Here is a 22,072-nt window from a genome sequence, read left to right on the forward strand (position 1 = left end):
TGTCTTCATTACAATAATGCACCATCAGTACTCATGAGAGCTGGTAAAAAAGCACTGGCCTATAAAAATGTAATTCATTCTTGTAGGATAAGGATCATTATCTTAAGTAAACAGATATCACACTTAAAGATTTACAGCTTTTACAGTTAACATGTTCAGCAAGCATCACATCTATAAACACACAACGTAAAATGGAAAATATTAAGGAACATATTCAACCCAACAATTGTGGCTATTAGTTAGGTTTAGGTAGTTACTCTCCATAATTTACTACTCTGATTGGTTTTCATTGACTGTTCATTGACAATTTTAGCCTGTATCTATATACTTTAGCTAGAGCTATTTCAAAAAAATTTAGTCTGAATGAGATTAAATCACAAAAGTGTCTAAATTATATATTTTGTATCTGACAAACTCAACGTTACTAATTTGCAATGGAACTATTGTCATTTTTACTGCATGTACACTATAACCAACATGCTTATTTTTGCCCTAATGGAACGTAATGTCACATGTATTCACAGGACTTTTCGCACAGTCTCAGCTTAACAATACATAGTGTACCAAACATTAGGTAATCACAATGTGGTGTTAAATGAAACATTCAGTCATATTTACAGTATATCATAGAAGACTCCTTTACTTTATCTGTTCTGTTTCTTCATGAATGTTCATCTTAAGTGTAGCCCAAACATTGTGGCTTCATTTAATCATATTGATCTTCAATGTAACATTAAAGACACTTATGCTACAAAATCGTCAAGTTTCTTTGGCTTGGTGTGGAAAAAACGCTATTAGAATGAAAGGGATTGTTCACCCAAATTACAATGACATATCGGTGTCCTTACCATGTTCAGTTTATGGACAAGGTTTGACAGGAATATATGCTTTGATTTTGTTTCCCAGCATTGTTTTCAAATGCTCAAAAAGAGCAATGAACAGGATATATGGTGTAGGATTGATGGACAGTGGAGTGCAGGAAAGGGGCATTGGGTCATTGGATGATTTGGATATGATGCAAAAATGCTAATATAGAACTCTGGATTTGATGGGATTTGTGCCAGAAATTGTAAATTGCCACAAAAAGCAAAGCATGTAGTCCTGTCACAGTTTGTCAGTAGACTGCTTACTGGGTAAAGACAACAATGTAACATTTTATTATTTGGGTGAACTATCCCTAAATTTTGCTCATTAAAGTGTTTGAACCCCTTATCAATTCTGTTCCTTTGCATAATTACAAATAGTACACCAAAACATTTTATTTTAAAACGGACAATTAAAATAAATTATTGTATGGTGACACGAGATATATGTTGGGAAATATTTGTAAGAAAAATTTAATTTATTCATATATATATATATATATATATATATATATATATATATATATATATGTATATATATATATATATATGTATATCAATAAATAAGTAAATACTTATAAATGAATAAATAGGTAAATGCAGACAAAATAAGTTGCCCTAATGAGGACACAAGTAACACTGGCCTTCATTTGTCAACCACTAAACTGGCTGTCACTTTATCTGGATAAAAACCTTGCTGAAGAAATATCATTGGTCAGGCTGTGAAAAAGGCAGACCAAAAAGCATTCCACCAAAGTTAGACATTAAGTAATACAAATGCATACATTAGGAAAATTGTACAAAATGGTAATTACGTGTTTTGATATCCCAGTGAGCACAGCTGGCACAGTAATCAGGAAGTAGAAGCTATCACACCACCCAGGCAATGCAAAGAATAGGCTATCCCCAAACAAAATTTGGTAACAACTGCTCATATTTTCCCATCTCTAGATCGGCTAGATAGGGCGACCCACTATTCAGTGAACATTTTATTCTTCTACAAGCAGAGCGTCAAATAAAGCATATACTAATTAATGATTCTTCCCATTCAAGTTCACTAAACGCAGATGATATCCTTTAGTTTTTTGATAACACTTCACAAAGTCTACCAATTGTACTTGATGTATTTGCTAAATGTAGTTCTTTCTCTGGATATAAAATAAATGAGAAAAATCTGCTTTGCTCTTTGCTAAAATAGTCTAATAACACTAAGATAGCTGGCATTCCTTATCTTAAAAATTGTAGATACATTGACCTTCACAATAGTCTTGAAACACTTGTTATTCATTTTGTCATCCATTTGAAGCAAGCTGGACTCCATTATGGACCTATAATAACTAATAACTTAGTATATGGAAATTAATAATGAGGCAGACAAACTCATGTTACTTGGTATCATCATACCCCGCTATTTAAAAATTACAACAATTTAACAGGAATAAGTCTGATTTCCTATTTACATTGGATCATTTTTGTATTCATACTTGGAGATATGTTTGGTTCTCAAGGACTATGTGCTTTTATTGATTTCCAAAATATTATTTTCCTAAATCTTCACCTATGTGCTGCTTTAAAAGCCTATTGTGTACCTTATTTATGTAAACACCCATTAACTGATTGGAAGTATCCAAAGTTTAAATCAAAACATTTGTGAAACTTGGAAAAAAGGTTCTGCCTGGCTGACTAGGTGATATTCAGAGGGAAACAGTATCATTAAATCTTATTCACCAAATCGTTCATTTTAGCTGTATACATAAAAATTATACTGCTCTGTACAAGAGATACAAAATGTCTTTAGAGCATACCGTCCCCTGAATGCTCTTTTTGTTCACAAAATGCAATTGGCTCCCTTGTCCTTGTAATGTGGAATTGTCCTCAGGTCTATTATTTCTGGTAAAGAATTACAGTATCTTTGTCACAAATACTAGTTTTACTGTTCATCAATAGCACATCTCTATCATCGTCGATGCAACAAAAAATGTGTGGCTTGCTGGTTTAACAGCAGCTACAAAAATGCTAAACCGAAGATGAAAAACTCCACACAATCTAACACGGCACCAATGGTTTATTTGTTTTCTTGATAATTGATTAAAAAAAATTGCGCTCAAAGAAATGGTACACTTGTGAGAGAAACTACAGAGGGGCCAACCATCACTTTGAAGTACTTACAGAGTTCAGTGGCTGTAAGTGGTATAATGTTGCATCCACTTGCAATTCCTAATCAACAATCCTATTGAGAATCTGTCACACTATTTGAAAACTGTGGTACATAAGTGTCACCAAACCAACCTGAACAACCTGGAGAAAATCTGCCACGAAGAATGGGCGAAAATCTTTCAGACACTATGTGCAAATCTGATACTTACCAAAACACCAAATATCAATGTTTGGGGGTTGAATAATTATGCAAGGAACATACTTCAGTTTGGTACAGTATTTTTCTTACAAATCTTTCCCAACATAAAACCAATGTCGCCATAGAATAATTTTCTTTGAGTGTCAAAGTTTTAAAATAAAATGTTGAAATAAATCAGAAAAATCTGAGAATTGGTCAGGGTTTGAATACTTTTGCATCGTACTGTATGTAAAAAAGGTGTGTAACAGTTATGGTTAGGAGAATATATTCCCAGCTACATTTTAGCATAAATAATGCAGCCTCATGAAGCAATAAACCTATATTCAGGTTATATATGAAGTAATCAATGATGTTTATATATTTTTAACAATTACAATATTTCCAAATGTATTAAATATTTAGTAGATTATTTATTGAGAATCAGTCCAAGAGAGATTAAAGGTGTAACAAATGCAACACAATGTGCCTCATGGTATTAATCTAGAGGAGGGATGGAAAGCTTCTAGTTCTAGTTTCAGTATAGCCTAAATAAAAGTTTATTTTCCTACAATCGTTTATTGCTGCTTTATATTGGATAATGATGAAGGCCTTTTTTACAGCTCCCAATTTGGGGTAATCACATTACGAGAGAGATAATGGGAAATATTTTTTGAATATTATAGTATGAATATGAATGCTATTCAATAATGTTTTTTTTTCCAGAAACATGGACTTACTACAGACTTCAAATGATTGATTAACCGTATCAATCTTTATGGAAATAAGTTGTTAGGATTTACTGCCGGAGGAAATTACATTTTCATTTAGAAGACTATTTTAAGCTTATACATTTTTTTATGTATTGAATATTTATATAGTCAAATATATTATGGAATTTAGAACAACAAAGGGGTTACAAAACTAGGCTGTTGGGGGAAAAAACATTGCGTATCACAATTTATTTCATCTGCAGATTTGGAATCAGGAACCAAACATGCAATGGCTGGTGAATATGACCTACAGTCTGCACTGTTCAACACTGCTGTCTCAATCTGTGAGTCATCGCCTAGAAAAAGACATAAACATTGGAGATGTTCAGATATGGGGAAAATATGCTATTTTAGGCTACCTATTGTTTACTGTCTGCAATGTACGAAGCAATATACTGAGGCAATATGTCCTGTCTTACCATCTACTGTGGCAACAATAGAAAGTTAAGAGAAAACAACATCTTGACCTGTTTCATCTTCAGTAAAAGGCTATTGCTCCACTATGATAGACTAGATTTATAAGTACAGATACCCAATCCAGTAGACAAGGTTGAAAAGACCAAAGGCGGTAGGGAAAAATATTCTAGAGTAGGAATCAATCTTTGAGACTCTGACATGCATCCGGTTTTCACGCCAGGCACCTGTGCGACAGTCATCAAAGCAGCAGAAGAAGCTGGTGCAGTCCTTCCCATCCAGACACTCATAGGCATAATCATCTTCATCTTGGTAGGGGGCAATGTTATTCATCTGAAGTAGTGAAGTCCCAGGCCTAATGTTCACCATGCTGCTGGATTTCTGTAGGTAAATATGACAATAGTGGTTGGGATTCTAAATAAATAAAAACCTACATTTCTGGTAAAACAGATGTGGGTCTCAGCCAATATTTACTAGAAAAAGTATTTAAAATGTACCAAAAATGTATTTTAAAACCCCCTTCCAACAAACAACACATGCTTTTTCTTCTGTGAATTTAAGAAATGTTACCCTTTGTGCCTTGTTTTCCAATAAACAATTAACTAATTATTCTAATGAGAAAGGAGAATCAAAGTTCACAGAAGTAACAAGTAATGTGAGACCTGCCTAGTGCAATGGAATCTTAAACACAACAAGTAGATTTGACTTACATACAAATTATACACTCACCTAAAGGATTATTAGGAACACCATACTAATACTGTGTTTGACCCCCTTTCGCCTTCAGAACTGCCTTAATTCTACGTGGCATTGATTCAACAAGGTGCTGAAAGCATTCTTTAGAAATGTTGGCCCATATTGATAGGATAGCATCTTGCAGTTGATAGAGATTTGTGGGATGCACATCCAGGGCACGAAGCTCCCGTTCCACCACATCCCAAAGATGCTCTATTGGGTTGAGATCACCACCACCAGCCTGCACAGTGGTAACAAGGCATGATGGATCCATGTTCTCATTCTGTTTACGCCAAATTCTGACTCTACCATCTGAATGTCTCAACAGAAATCGAGACTCATCAGACCAGGCAACATTCTTCCAGTCTTCAACTGTCCAATTTTGGTGATCTTGTGCAAATTGTAGCCTCTTTTTCCTATTTGTAGTGGAGATGAGTGGTACCTGGTGGGGTCTTCTGCTGTTGTAGCCCATCCGCCTCAAGGTTGTGCATGTTGTGGCTTCAAAAATGCTTTGCTGCATACCTCGGTTGTAACGAGTGGTTATTTCAGTCAAAGTTGCTCTTCTATCAGCTTGAATCAGTCGGCCCATTCTCCTCTGACCTCTAGCATCAACAAGGCATTTTCGCCCACAGGACTGCCACATACTGGATGTTTTTCCCTTTTTTGCACATCATTCTTTGTAAACCCTAGAAATGGTTGTGCGTGAAAATCCCAGTAACTGAGCAGATTGTGAAATACTCAGACCGGCCCGTCTGGCACCAACAACCATGCCACGCTCAAAATTGCTTAAATCACCTTTCTTTCCCATTCTGACATTCAGTTTGGAGTTCAGGAGATTGTCTTGACCAGGACCACACCCCTAAATGCATTGAAGCAACTGCCATGTGATTGGTTGATTAGATAATTGCATTAATGAGAAATTGAACAGGTGTTCCTAATAATCCTTTAGGTGAGTGTAGCTATATGAGTGGTTAAAAGACAGACTGTTCTGCCTTTATCCAATGTGTAGACTGCACTCTGCTTCTCCTACTGCAGGTAGTTACAACAGACATAGATATTTGTAGCCTTCATCCTAAATTAGCGAAGAAAATAAGTAAATCATTTTTCTTTTTGGGATATTTGTTGAAAGCTGCAGGGATTTTATGAAAAAGACTGCTGTGATCAAATCAGATGCACATAAGTAAATATATACAGTATAAACCCACAGACCATGATCCACAACATCAGAAGCCATGGGATCATTGGCCCCATTTGAGAGCATATTAAGGAAATGTTCTGAGAAAAGCAATATTTGTGTCAGAGAAAGATGCTATTGCAGCTAACTGTCTTCCTTCATTTGCGTGGTTGTGTGCAATTTGGACTGTTTGCTGATACACAATTTCACAGTTAATTAGTAGGAAATGTCATGTATAAATGTACACAAATTCCATAAAATCCACTTTTACAATATTATACTTTCATCACTTGCCTTGAATTTTTCAACCAGTACAATTGATATATTCCCTTAAAAATTGTGCCATCTAATGAAATGGAATAAACTACTGGGAAACAACAGTAGTGTGTGTACCTGCTGAGCGTTTTTATCCTTGTCCTTCTTGCTCTGCCTGTTGCTGGTGAAGTAATGTAGAGTTCCATATTCCATCAGAGCAGCAAATGTGAAGATGAAGCAGACCGACACAAATAGGTCCATGGCCGTCACATAGGATACCTTGGGAAGCGACTTTCTTGAAATGGTGCTTAGCGTGGTCATGGTAAGCACCGTGGTGATTCCTGCAAAGTAAGCCACAAAGTCTTAGTTTAAACATCCTAGCTGACTGATCTGACAATTTAGCCGATATAGAGCTGTGAGAAACTAGAGGTTTCATTATACCTAGGGAGGTTCTGGCCGGGACAGCATCTTTGTTGATCCAGAAAGAGACCCATGACAGAACCACAATCATGCTGCAGGGGATGTAAGTCTGAATGGTGAAGTAGCCCATTCTACGGCTTAGGTCGAAGAAAATTGTTAAGATGACATATTCTCCTAGACATTCAGGAGAGACACATAAATTTATGGAAAAGAAGTGAAAATATTTTTTCAATATGAAACTTAGAAGAAGGTGTAGTTTCTAAATAGATGGATGTCATCCCTCACCTGACTGTGTATGGGCCATGTCTATTGTGTTCCGTAAACCAACAAACGCAAACTGGTATAGTCTCCAGTACCTTTGGTCAGCCACTTCCACAGGACGCTTTTGCCAACGATACACAATCTCATTTTTAGGATAGCCATCTAGGGAGGGGTGTACAGTTGAACATACATTTATGGCATTAGGCATCTCTCAATTTCCGGTCCGTTAGATGCCACCATCCAGCACATAACAGTGAATCTCAGTACACCGTAGGTGGTATACTACATAGCCAAGCAGGGGAGCATTCAGGATGGAAAGAATCTTTCCTCTAACCAAGGTATGCCCTACTGGTTTACACTGTAATACTCAACAAGGTGTGTAGGGTTAAGATCATTACAACGAGACATGACAAGCTGTAGCAGGACAGATGAAAAATGACACAGACAGAGCATGAATCAATTGGGGGGGGGGCTACATAATTCATTAGACTGTCAGAGAATGGGACTATGTGACCTCCTTTCTTCCCTGGTGGAACAGATGATAGATCATACAGTCTGAAGGGACAGCCTCAAGCAGATGGGCTTGTGGGGGGCTCGGGATCAGCTCGTAGTGCTGGACTGCTCTGACACCCTCTCTGGGCTGGCTACTGAAGCTGAAGTCAAAATGGCAGATCAAAATGGGGAGAGTGTTTAAACACCTACAGCTCGAAAACTCCAGCGGACACGAGTGCTCGTCCATAGGAAAGTTATGCAGCTTAAGGTAGCATTCCGCATTAATAGTCAACCTGACAAAAACAGAATTGTGAAAGAGAAAAGTTAAGTCTTAATTATGTTACAATGATTGTGTGATGGGTTTTGTCCCCAAACAGGCTTGATTGTCATTACATTCACAGTGTTTCCCTATTTTTTATCAAAAAAAATAGAATAGAGGGGCTACAAGACACAATAACAGATGCACAAACTAGAGCTGCACATACAACGAATACCAAACACAGAGTTTTCGACAACACAGAATGGCAACCATTATCCCCCCTACCTAAGAGTGTACATCACTCTCCCATTGTTCCACAGTCGTAACAGGCGGTTCGGTGTGGTGATCCAGTGGGCGTCAGACTTTCTAGAATTACGAAAGAAGGTGTCAGGAATCCAGATTTTTCCCACCATGTTGCTGTTGAGCATCAGGACTTTCATGGAACTGTTGAACTTAAGGCGGCTGTCGTACCAGGTCTGGGCAAAGAAGATGTCTATAGTGTACTCCTGAAACAATATGGAGAAATGTGTCAACCCTGCCATCAAATTGTTACTTCAATATAATGTGTTTTTCCACTGCCAAGACATTGTATTAGAATGTTGCTCTCTTGTATTCATTATGTTTTACCAAAGACCATTGTTGCAGTACATGCTTACTGCATTTTTCCAAATGTATGTAGAGTACTGTAAAGAGTGCCTATAGACAGTCTACACCACACTGAAATTTTTTACATTGTTGCATCAGTGCGTCAGACATTTATGCATTCTGCCTATCTGCACATTATTCTCCACTCATATATGGGGATTGTGTTGTATTATCATAAATTAAACTATACAGTGGCTTTCGAAGGTATTCAGATACCTTGTTATCCCCATTTTTTTGTGTTAAAGACTGAACTTAAAAATGATTATGTCAATTAGTTTCTTTTTTAGAAACAAGTCATGCCTGTTATCTCAGCATTAAAAAAGGTTGTGCAAGCCACATGATGACGGGCTCTCCATAAGTATTTCAGACACTGCATTCAACATTTCTATTTTTGCCGGACGCTCAAGGCCTATGAAAGATGAATATGATTAAAAGATGAATATGAGACAAAGTACATACTGTCACTTTTTATTTCTGGCTGTTTCCACATGTTTTACCAACTAAGAATATCCAGACTTTCAAAGTTCCATCCCCCCATTTCATGCAAGTATAAGTATTGGGTCAATTCAACTTAAAGTATGAAAAAGTGTAAAAGCTAGTATTTTGTCACTTGCGTGCAATAACAGCAGTGAGCCTACAAAAAATTGACATCACCTAGCTCTGGGTATCATCATTTGAGATGCCAATTCTTTACTGCAGTCATTTTGAGCTGTTGCTTGTTTTGGGGAGTTTCTGAATTCAGTCTTCTATTCACCAAGTGCAATGCATGTTTAATTAAATTTAAATCAGGAAATTGACTTGGCCATTCTAAATCTTTCCACCTTTTTTCCTGATAACTCTGTAGTTGCGTTGGCAGTGTGTTTTGGGTCACTGACCTGTTTCATTGTGAAGCACCGTCAAATGAGTCTGGTGGCATTTTCTTGTACATGGCTAGCCAAGATGCTTCTGTAGACTTCTGAATAAAATCTGCTGCTGCCACATTCGTTACATCATCAATAAAGCTGACTGAGCCTGTTAAAAAGGCAGCCATGCATGCCCATGTAGGGATGTCTTGCAGAAACATCTCACCACATAAATACACAGGAAAACCAGCAGTTATCAGATGCGCTCACACGACTTGCTAGTACTAGAGATACCGGGGGTTAATCTGAGTTAGATTAAACTGCTTTCGACTTCCATACCCCATATTCATGGAATGCCATGAGGAGTAAACTTACATTAGAAATATTGGTGTCTATCATGCAATTAAAATGTCCGATACAATAACTTTTAACTCTGGACTGTGATTGCTTTTCATAATGTGTGTGCTTCCAAATGCGTTTCACTGTATTTTCCTTTGATCATTTCTACTTTCTGTAACACAGGGCTCAACTATAAGAAACTCCACTCTCTGATTAATTACCCTTTGTCATAAATAACTAAAAGAAATGTATGACAAAGTGAAAACAAGTTAAGAAACCTGTGCCAATTTATTGAAAATAAATAAATGAAACCGTCTCTTTCAGATATTATTTAGAAAGGCACACACCTGACTATTTAAATGCATACCACTCACAGTGCAGGTCAGTGAAAACAACAAGTTCAAGGAACTCTGTAGACCTCCGAGGCAATGATCTTCGGAAGATAATGAAAAAATTAATAAAGCATTGAAATTTCCCAGGAGCCAAGTGGGCTCCATCATTTTGAAATGGAAGTAGTCTGGAACCAAGACTCTTCCCAGAGCTAGCTGTCCAGCCAAAATAATTGAACAAAAAGAAGGGCCTTGGTGTTGTGGATATTTTGTTAACTAAGGTACATTTGAGAAATGTCTTTCTTTCTATTACCTGGTATGTAACTCTTTACTTTGATTGTGACACACGTCTGTATAATATCAGAGGATTATTAGGTACTCTGACCATGTTTATCTGCTTAAATCAAGAAGGGTATCAGTCCTTTGTTCCTTAGGAATATGGCCTTTGGGGGGGAAGTAGGGGCAGTTGGCCTCATTAGGTAAACACAACAGTAAACATTAGGAAGGATAAGGTGGGGGGCCAGCCCTCCCTTTGGGTAAAACCTATGTGACACAAGACAGATGGGCACCATCTTACCACACCCCTTTTCCCACTATAAGTACTGATGATTGTCATGTATTAAGTTAGAGACTCCTCAGATGATTATTCTGTAAGCGTTTAACACATCTCTCTATTTGCAAATAAACTAGCAATTGTGCCAAGAGAATTTTGTCTCTTTCCTTACTCCTTTAAAAGTTCTGATCGATGGAATTACCATCACATTGGTTAGAGAGCTGACCAAGAACCTAATGGCCACTCTAACAGAGCTTCATAGTTCCTCTGCAGAGATTGGAGAACCTAACAGAAGGACAACCTCTGCAGCACTCCAACCATCAGGCCTTAATGGTACAGTGGCTAGATGGAAGCCAATCCTGAGTAAAATGTGTATGATTTGCAAGGACTCTGAAAGCATAAGCAAAACTATTACCTCAATTGATGAGACCCAAAACAAACAATTAGACATGAATTTTGACTGCTACGTCTGGCAAAAACAAGATACCACTAATCACGTGGCTAATATCATCCCTACGCTGAAGCATAGTAGTGGGAGCATCATGCTATGGGGATGCTTCCCAGAATCATGCACTTAGAGATTGGTCAGGATTGTGGGAAGGATGGACAGAGCAAAATACATAAAGGTCCTTGAAGAAAACCTAATCCAGAGAGCACAGTACTTCAGACCTTGACAAACATTAATCTTTCAGCAGGACAAAGCCCTGAAGTACATTGCCAAGTAAATGCTCGATTGACTTTGGGACAAGTCTGTGAATGTCCAGGTCTGTGGAGCAGCCGAAGTCCGGAATTGAACCTGACTGAACATATGTGGGGAGACCTGAAGTTGCCATTCACCAACGTTCTCCATCCAATCTGAAAGAACTTGAGGGTTTGCAAGGAAGAATGAGAGAAACTGCCTAAATCCAGCTGTGCAAAGATGGTAAAGGCATAACCAGGACTCAAAGCTGTGATTGCTGCCAAAGGCTCTTCTACAAAGTACTGAATAAATGGTCTAAATACTTATGTACATGAGATATTTCAGTTGTTTATTTTCAATTATTTGGCACAAATTTCTAAAAATGTGTTTTCCCTTTGTTATCATTGTTCTTTATGAAAAAAAAAAAAAGCAATCAGTTATAAATGTAGTCTACACAGCAACATCTGGAGAAAGTTATGGCATCTGAATACCTTCCAGAGCCAACTTACATTTAAAATACAAATATGAAAATGTCCTTTTATTGTTAAGACTGGTCAAAGTATGAATGGCACAATGATACCCGAAGCACTTCATGAATCTGTCCAGTAAGGAAGGGTTGCAAGCCAAACTTGAATCTCATTTGAAGTATGCTAAAAACAGTCATGTATATAAACTGCATGGTCAAAATTATGTGGACACCCGACAATCACACCTACATGAGGTTGTTGGACATTCCATTGCAAAACCATGGACATTAATATGGAGTTGGCCTACCCTTCACAACTATAACATCCGCCACTCTTCCAGAAAAGGCTAATTCCCAAAGTGTCTCTTTGGGAATTAGTGCCGATTCTTACAAAATAGCCTTTGTGAGTTCAGGCACTAATGTTGGACAAGAAATAAATCGCCATTCCATTTTATCCCAAAGGTGTTTAGTGGGGTTGAGGTTAGGGTTATCTGCAGGCCACTTGAGTTCCTCCACACCAACCTCATCGAACCATGTCTTTATGGAACCTGCTTTGTGCACAGGAGCACAGTCATGCTGGAAGAGGAACAGGTCTTCCCCAAACTGTTTCCACAAAGTTGAAGGCACCTAATTGTCTAAAATGTCTTTGTATCCTGTAAAATTAAGATGACCCTTTACTGAAATTAAGTGGCATAGCCCAAACCCTGAAACACAGCCCCAGACCATTATCCCTCCTCCACAAGATTTTACAGTAGGCATTATGCACTCTAGTAGGTAGCGTTCTCCCGGCATCTGCCACACACAGATTTATACATCAGACTGCCAGATAGTGAAGCGTGATTCATCACTCCAGAGAACACGTTTCTACTGCTCCAGAGTCCAGTGGCGGTGTACTTTACACTACACCAGCCCATGCTTGACTTTGCGCATGTTAATGTGAGGCTTGCATACAGCTGCTCAGCCATGGAAACCCATTTCATGAAGATCCTGACACACAGTCATTGTACTGATGTTGCTGCCAGAGGCAGTTTGCAACTCTGTGGTGAGTGAGGCAACAGATGATAGGCAAACATTATGCCCCCGTTTGTACTTCACAATTATAGCACTCTAATTGGGCAGAAATGTCACTTGTGGCAAAGGTCACATCCCATGACAGTGCCATGTTTAAAATCACCGAGCTCTTCAGTACGACATAAATGTGGAGTATGATGTGTAGCTATTTACAAATAAATCCTATTTTAAATGCATGAAGCTGTATGGCACAAAACATTGATGGGGGGTTATAGAAAGGTTATATAGGCACTGTAAGTATTTAGCATGTTTATTAGATAGCTGGAGCAAGGTGAGAGGTAGGGCAGTAACTGCTGAATGTGGGCCAGATTCAAACCCATTTTGGCAGCAGTAATTCGCAAATGTGCTCCAGAAGCCCAGGCTTAGATGATAAGACCATCCTAAGCCACCAGACTCACCATGTTAATAGGATCTACTGGTCCGATGCTGTTGACATACACCGCTGTCTCGATCACTGTAGGCCTTACTGAAACAAAACAACACAACAATGCATTTTAAAAAGAGAAAAGCAGTATGAAACACCACAAGTTTATGTTCATTCAAAGCATTTGGGGTTTTTAAGAGTGGTGAGAAAGTATTGGAGGTTTGAATGTATGCAACAATATAGATTATAAAAGGCCAGTCGAGATAATTTTTGTGTGGAACTTCACCTTCAACTTTTTTCAATGCTTAATTTATTAAAAACAGGAGGAAAACGAGAAGTGAAGTTGGCCAGTAATATGTAGGAATTTAAACCCTCAGTTCTAAGGCAGTAACAATATGGTGCATATAATAAGAATTTTAAACAGTAGACCACACAGCCACATTGTTAAATATTTTCTGGAATGAACTGAAATTTAAAAAAATTAAAACATATACTTAAGAATATTAAATAACTATTTATAAAAGTGATTTCAATAATATGTTGACATAATTTTATGAAGACATTTAAGAATAACTTGATAACTTATTTAACTGTGGATTAAAATGGAAGTATCTTTACTCTGAATAATCAAAGGTATTGAATATTTTGTGATTTAACTGATTTGATGTCTGTTTTAACATGTTGATCTTTATTAGAGTACTGTGGGTAATTAAACTTTCAGAAATGTTTTATTGTAACACAATATCATATGTATGTTTACAAATGTTTTGTTGGAAAGATATATAACATATTTTGGTCTTTAAGGCCAGCCACTTTTGGCTTCTAAAGGTTTAACTTTGTCATTTAAATTTAGTCTGTACAGGAACTTTGCTATGGTACTCTCATCAAAGTTGTTGTCACTGCTATGTGAAACTAACCCAAGTCTCACAATAAAAGCAGTTGACAGCATGCACATTTGGCGGTGTGAGATCGAGATTTTTATAGTTGCAAGCAAGTTGCTTAGTCAAGCAATGGTAGCTATATTCCACTGTCATCAGAATTGGCAAAAAGTTGATCTAATTCAGTTGAGAAAACACATTTTTGTCACTCAAACAGTATAATGCTCTGTCGGATGTAAACAACAATATTGGCAACTTGTGCTTCCTATGTAGCAGTAAGGACAGTCCAAGAAGCTAGACAAAGAGAGGTGAGGGCAAGGTCACAGTGAGGAAGCAGCTGCCCGGCTATGAGCATAGCACACATATTTGGAACCAAAATTCCCTGCGGCAGCTTTTAAAGTAGATTCATTTGTCCTTAGACTTTTGCCAACAAAAGTCTCTGGATGGATCTGAAAACTCTCAGAATAAGCAACAAAATCACTGAACTGAAAACACAGAGTTCACACAGTATTAGGGTTTATCTCTGTTGCACTAAATATACAGTGGGGAGAACAAGTATTTGATACACTGCCGATTTTGCAGGTTTTCCCACTTACAAAGCATGTAGAAGTTTGTCATTTTTATCATAGGTACTCTTCAACTGTGAGTGACGGTATCAAAACAAAATCCAGAAAATCACATTGTATAATTTTTAAGTAATTAATTTGCATTTTATTGCATGACTTAAGTATTTGATACATCAGAAAAGCAGAACTTAATATTTGGTACAGAATCCTTTGTTTCCAATTACAGAGATTATATGTTTCCTGTAGTTCTTGACCAGGTTTGCAGCAGGGATTTTGGCCCACTCCTCCATACAGACTTTCTCCAGATCCTTCAGGTTTTGGGGCTGTCGCTGGGCAATACAGACTTTCAGCTCCTTCCAAAGATTTTCTATTGGGTTCAGGTCTGGAGACTGGCTAGGCCACTTTAAGGGCAAAGGCCACTCCTTAGTTGCCCAGCCACGACCCATCTTCAATGCTCTTAGTGAGGGAAGGAGGTTGTTGGCCAAGATCTCGCGATACATGGCCCCATCCATCCTCCCCTCAATACAGTGCAGTCGTCCTGTCCCCTTTCCAGAAAAGCATCCCCAAATAATGATGTTTCCACCTGCATGCTTCATGGTTGGGATAGTGTTCTTGGGGTTGTACTCATCCTTCTTCTTCCTCCAAACACGGCGAGTGGAGTTTAGACCAAAAAGCTCTATTTTTGTCTCATCAGACCACATTACCTTCTCCCATTCCTCCTGTGGATCATCCAGATGGTCATTGGCAAACTTCAGACGGGCCTGGACATGCGCTGGCTTGAGCAGGGGGACCTTGCGTGTGCTGCAGGATTTTAATCCATAACGGCATAGTGTGTTACTAATGGTTTTCTTTGAGACTGTGGTCCCAGCTCTCTTCAGGTCATTGACCAGGTTCTCCCGTGTAGTTCTGGGCTGATTCCTCACCTTCCTCATGATCATTGATGCCCCACGAGGTGAGATCTTGCATGGAGCCCCAGACCGTGGGAGATTGACCATAATCATGAACATCTTCCATTTTCTAATAATTGCACCAACAGTTGTTGCCTTCTCACCAAGCTGCTTGCCTATGGTCCTGTAGCCCATCCCAGCCTTATGCAGGTCTACAATTTTATCCCTGATGTCCTTACACAGTTCTCTGGTCTTGGCCATTGTGGAGAGGTTGGTGTCTGTTTGATTGAGTGTGTGGACAGGTGTCTTTTATACAGGTAACGAGTTCAAGCAGGTGCAGTTAATACAGGTAATGAGTGGAGAACAGGAGGGCTTCTTAAAGAAAAACAGGTCTGTGAGAGCCGGAATTATTACTGGTTGGTAGGTGATCAAATACTTATGTCATGCAATAAAATGCAAATGAATTACTTAAAAATCATGTGATTTTCTGGATTTTTGTTTTAGATTCCGTCACTCACCGTTGAAGAGTACCTATGATAAAAATGACAGACTTCTACATGCTTTGTAAGTAGGAAAACCTGTAATATCGGCAGTGTGTCAAATCCTTGTACTCCCCACTGTATTTTACCCAATACATATTTATGAACAAATCCCCCACATCCACAACTTTAAACCTCAATGCCCTCATCCACAACTTTAAACCTCAAAAATGATAATCATGAATTGATATCAAAATTCCAAAGTTTTCAATTAGTAGATAGTTAGTGGATTAAGAAAAGATGTCTTTGTTTTAAGAGTTTACTAAGGGCCCTCAAATAATGCAAGTATATATGAAGTCCAAGACAAAACCAAGTTCTTCCTGCAAAACACAGCAATCCATTTACCTAAATCATGCATTGACTCAGTTGCATTGTTTTGGAGTGATATTTCAAGGGTCTTTACACTTCTAATGGTCAAAGTCCTAATTTGAGATATGCATGATATCACCTCTGAAATGACTGCTGAGTAGATTAACAGTGAAATTAATTATAATGCTAAATAATTATGCTTACACAGAAACTACTTAATAATGTATTTTTTACAAAAAATGTAAATCAAGCAGAGTCCCACTGGCTACTGTAGAACTACTTGCCTCCTATGTCAGGCCGGAGTTTGTTGTCATAGCCCTGTAGCAATCTATTTAAGATCAAGGTGACATCGCTCTCATAGACCTTGGGCGATAAAACCCAGGTCTTGTTTATCGGGACGTCTTCATAGTCCTCATCCTCCTTTGTACTTGGCCCAAACGCTGCCACACTGTGAAAAGAGGAGAGAAAATGCCTAAGTAAAATAGTTAAGCACTGCAGACGGAACACTAGAATGACTTCACAACAATCCATTGAGCCAGGTGTTTTGGCAGGAGAGCCGGAGAGGGGGTTGAAGGTGTATATGAAACACACTGCCAAACAGGAAAAGGTGTCCGTTGGTCCAATGTATGCTTCACTAAAACTGATTTGTTTGATAAAGATCAAAGAGGACTTCTTTTTTAACACTCGAAGGGTACATTTCAAGTAATTCAAATAGTCAAACACGACAGTACACTGGAAGGGGTAGAGATCCTAAAGGGGAACAATTAGAGGAACACTTGGAGGCGTGTATCATGTATGAGAGATTTCTAGGGCTATGAGATTTGTTTCATACAATTGGGCAGAAAGAGCTAGGAATGTTTTTTGCCCACCAAAACCCCCACTGTATTACATAACAGTGTGGATTGAAGGGCATTAAGAGATCTGAACAATAAATGTTGTCACGTTTTCTTTCATTTTGCTAAGCCTCCAAGTTATACTGATGGGACTACATGATCATTTTATTCGTAGTGGTGGTTGTCCTTGATTGATAAAGCCAATTAATGTCTTTCAATGAGGTTCCCATCAGCAGATATATTGATACACTTGTTGTCACAGTTTGAATGATTCATTTGTGGTCTTACATGGTGAAACTGAACTACAATATACCTGTTTGAAGTGAAGTAGGCTTCTGTACAATGGATTTGAAAGATAGTGGTAGGTGGATGTATTGGTATTTCTCTGCATGGTGAAACACACTTTGAAAAATGTTTTTACAAAACCCATTTGGACTAGAAAATGTTAACAAATTAATTCATAAACAATTTGCAGATTTTATTTTTACTTTGATATTCTGGACTTATTTTTCTGTTGATCAGTGGCAAAAACTCATGATTAAATCCATGTTGCTCTCATCTTATAACACAATAAAATGTGTAACTATTTAAGTGGGTTGATTGATTTTGAAAGCCACTGTATCTCCTAAATGTCCTTTACAGGATGGGGCTCGTCAAGGGTGATGGGTCTATCTGGGAAGGGAGGGGTTGAACAGGGACGATGTGAGACCTTACCTCTAAAGTGAAGCTGTTTTTCAAGGATGTCATTCTCAGCTTTCCTTATCTTGACTCATTTGTAAGATAGAGGTGCAACATGTTTTTATTTAGTTTGAAAGTTGTTATATTCTGATACTCATTTATATTGTTTTGGAACTTTACCTTGTCAAAGTTAATTAAGGATTAAAACCGAAATGTTAAATGGCTGACATTTGGTAAAATTTTGTTTTAGTCTTTTTTGGTATCATTTGATATCAGTACATCCAACTAATGTAGGATCATATATGTTGATTATATTAAACATTTTCAGTTTTTCATGCAGTTCTTTGCTTGATGAAATTAAGTCTGATATTTTGAGTGCTAAAACAGAGTTCTGTGTATTCCAAGTGCTTGCTGTTCTCAGCTTTCCTTATCTTGACTCATTTTATAAGATAAAGCTGCATCCATGTTTTTTTTTGTTAGTTTTAAAGTTATTATATATTAATTTAATAACTTTTTCTGAACCTTTACCTTTTCCATCTCATATTTGCTAATCTCAGGTTCATCAAATTTATAATTGGATCTAAAGAATTTAGATGAAAAGAAATAAACATATTTAATATTTTAAGTCTGTCATGTTGGCAACAATACTAATCTCGTCAAACAATGTGTAAGATACTTTTGACATTTAAAAGATTTTTCTAAAGTTAGATTTTATCAGGAATAGATAAATATACGGACCTATACAGATCTAGACACCAGTGATTTAAAAGTACCAAACGGGCTAAGCCCACACCTATTTGAATTTCTCTGGCCACATACATTGTATTCAAATTCAATGGTGCTGTTTTTAGTAGAAAACTCGGAATTTCAGGAAAAACTGTTAGGTATCTAAACAGAATAGTTTAACTTTGAGTTCAGCAGGATGGAAAACTTTAGGAACTCAAGAAACCTCTACATCTGTAATCTCAAATTATTAGAAAGCTGCTGCCATAATTCCTCTTTTCAAAGGTGACAAACTAGATTGTTACTAGTAGGTCTATCTCAAAATTGCCTTATCTGGCTAAAATATTTGAATGCCTGGTCAACAAACAGTTAAACATCCCAATTAATTAATGTAAGTCTAGTGGGTGTCTGGGGGTACTCCCGCATAATTGTTTTGCTAAGTAACTACATTTCTACAAACCGAAATAGAAAACGTATGGTCTGTCTAGACAGTTATTTTTAAGATTTATAAGAAACAGAAAAGGTTTATCAATATTTTGTAATATATTTTGACCAAAGCTTAACATAATTACAATTGAAGTACTTAATAACAAAAGTACTTCAATTGTAGAAAAAATACGGCCAATGGCAAAAGTAAATCCTCTTTTGCCACTGGCCGTTTTAATAGTTAATTGGCCATTCATGAATGACACTGATACAGTTATACATGTATAGCGTTTGCCACTGGCCATTTTAACAGCATATTAGCCAGTAATAAGCTTTACCGGTATCTACTAACTTACTGGAATAGTCATACGAATTGAGCAATTGCTAGCGAGTCTGCCAAAGCTATTTAATTTCATGGCATAAGAACGTATTTTTTTCTTTCATGGCAAAATAACATACTTTTTTCTTTCATTCATGAATGACATTTATAAAATAACTATCAATAAAGGCAAAGATAACTTAACTTTTTTATCAAGTGAAAAGATGAGAGATCTACCAGAAATAATTAATCTACCAGAAATAATAAATGTTGTTGCTCTCAATAGATCCGAATTTAGGTCTCCTACATAAGAGGCCCTGTCTATAACCACTACGCCACAGCATTACACGCTTCAGCAGTCGCTAGACTCCATTGAGGATTGTGTTAAATAGGCTTACTAGTATCTACTAACTTCCTAGGAATAATCATAAGAACTGAGCAATTGCTAGCGAGACTGAATATGAACTATTCCATGTCAGATACAGTTGCAATACAACCATATACAGCTCAACGTTCTTGTGATCATTTTGACCCCAGAGGGTGAGATCTTGCGTGGAGGCCCGGATCGAGGGAGATTATCAGTGGTCTTGTATGTCTTCCATTTTCTTATAATTGCTACCACAGTTGATTTCTTCACACCAAGCTGCTTACCTATTACAGATTCAGTCTTCCCAGCCTGGTGCAGGTCTACAATTTTGTTTCTGGTGTCCTTTGACAGCTCTTTGGTCTTGGCCATAGTGGAGTGTGGAGTGTGACTGTTTGAGGTTGTGGACAGGTGTCTTTTATACTGATAACAAGTTCAAACAGGTGCCATTAATACAGGTAACGAATGGAGGACAGAGGAGCCTCTTAAAGAAGTTGCAGGTCTGTGAGAGCCAGAAATCTTGCTTGTTTCTAGGTGACCAAATACTTATTTTACAGAGGAATTTACCAATAAATCCATTAAAAATCCTACAAAGTGATTTTCTGGAAAAGCATAGTTGAAGTGTACCTATGATGAAAATTACAGGTCTCTCTCATCTTTTTAAGTGGGAGAACTTGCACAATTGGTGGCTGACTAAATACCTTTTTGCCCCACTGTATATTTAATCAATAAGAGCAGTGTTGGTATGGTCTATGGTTAACACAGCGACATGGTGTATTGGCGGTATACCACATTCCTATGAGATTCTGTATTAATATTATAAACCGGTTACCAACGCAATTAGAACAGAAGTGGTATGGATCTCATACCACAGCTATCAGCATTCAGGATTGAAAGCATCCGGTTAATAATAAAGAACATATGCTTTAATTTAAAAAAAATGAAAATTATGTTTGGTGATGCAAAGGCTGACTCGCGTGGAGTCGCCCATTGCCATGAAAATGCTCGGATCTTGTTCTCTTTTGCCGCATTTATGTGAAATCTGCTAGAATCCTGCATGAATCTGCTAGAATCCTGCATTCAACAAAATGCTCAGTAATTCAAATATACTATGCGCTAATAATTAGGTTGCTGAGCGATAGATGGATATTGTTTATAATCATTTGCTTCTTGACTATTTCTCAAAGAATTGTTCGCGTTTGTTTCATAGTAGCTTAGTTATTCAGGTTTTCCCTCTGACTTCACTGACATTGCCTGAGGCAGTGCCGGTAAAGGAAATAAACATCCTAATCTATACTCCATACACACTTCTAGGGTAGGATATTAAAATGGGAATACTTTATACCAAATAAATTAGGCTTCATGTTTTGCTGATAATGGTCCAAAATAATAATAGTGCAATAAATTGGGTATATTTATGAACAACGACAACCAGGCACGAATCATCTGCTACGGGTAGCGGATAATCAACCATCGCTTCCACCGTTAATTCTTTCACCCTTTTTACCACAAACGTCTTGACGCCAATGCCCTAATTTGGAACCTCCTAAATCTCAGGTCATTCATCCTCAATAACCCCTTGCAAACTTACCAGACTCCGAGGAAAGATACCATCAGCCACGCATTCATCGCTTTGCCTTTGACATGTTGCAGCAGAAGCTTAGCACAAACTGCTGAAATCCCACCGTTCATTTTCAGCAAAACCCCCGAAATACGGAACTTGATCTGAAAAGTAACAAAACGCAATTTCTACCCCTATGCTATATTAGCGAGTGTAGTACTATTCTATATGTTTCCGAATTGACTGTAAATTCTACCAATCGGTGCACTTGAATGATGCATACATTATGGTGTTGCGCTCCAAGGCAGAGGAGAATAGGGTAGACGTCCTGTAATATATGACTTTGGAGAGCCTGCATAGCCTGGCAATACTCTTGTGGGTGAATCCGAAGTGCTGCACCAATTGTTTGTTTAGGGATCCTTTTTTTTATTAGGCCAACAAAACACAATCAATATATATGCTTAAACTATTATGGATAAAAGTATTAGCTGTATGCTTATTAATCATTATCAGTCAGTTTATCAATACTGCCATGACTAACATTAACTTTGAAAAGGCAGACCTAAATGTCCTTAAACAAACATGGATCTATAATGGCTAACATGTAATGTATCCACAGTTTATGCAATACCCTCAGTATAACAGCAGAACCAAACTTGTAGGATTATCTTGCAGACAAAATAAATATAATTTAGTATTCTTCTAGGCATGCTGGGTGGAGAT

At 37.6% G+C, this 22,072-nt stretch overlaps 1 protein-coding gene across 1 annotated transcript; it reads right to left on the reverse strand.

Moving 5' to 3' along the window:
* Positions 1-1,466: 1,466 nt before the first annotated feature.
* Positions 1,467-21,668, reverse strand: gabrg1 (gamma-aminobutyric acid type A receptor subunit gamma1). The gene is made up of 9 exons (XM_034297615.1): positions 21,380-21,668; positions 16,730-16,893; positions 13,301-13,368; positions 8,264-8,484; positions 7,930-8,012; positions 7,252-7,389; positions 6,988-7,140; positions 6,685-6,887; positions 1,467-4,763 (listed from the first exon to the last, which is right to left on the reverse strand). The coding sequence occupies exons 1-9, from the start codon at positions 21,478-21,480 to the stop codon at positions 4,485-4,487; spliced, it is 1,410 nt and encodes a 469-aa protein (XP_034153506.1). The 5' UTR covers positions 21,481-21,668; the 3' UTR covers positions 1,467-4,484.
* Positions 21,669-22,072: the final 404 nt, after the last annotated feature.

The sequence above is a fragment of the Esox lucius genome, chromosome 15 (genome assembly GCF_011004845.1).
Source record: "Esox lucius isolate fEsoLuc1 chromosome 15, fEsoLuc1.pri, whole genome shotgun sequence".
Lineage (NCBI taxonomy): Eukaryota > Metazoa > Chordata > Actinopteri > Esociformes > Esocidae > Esox > Esox lucius.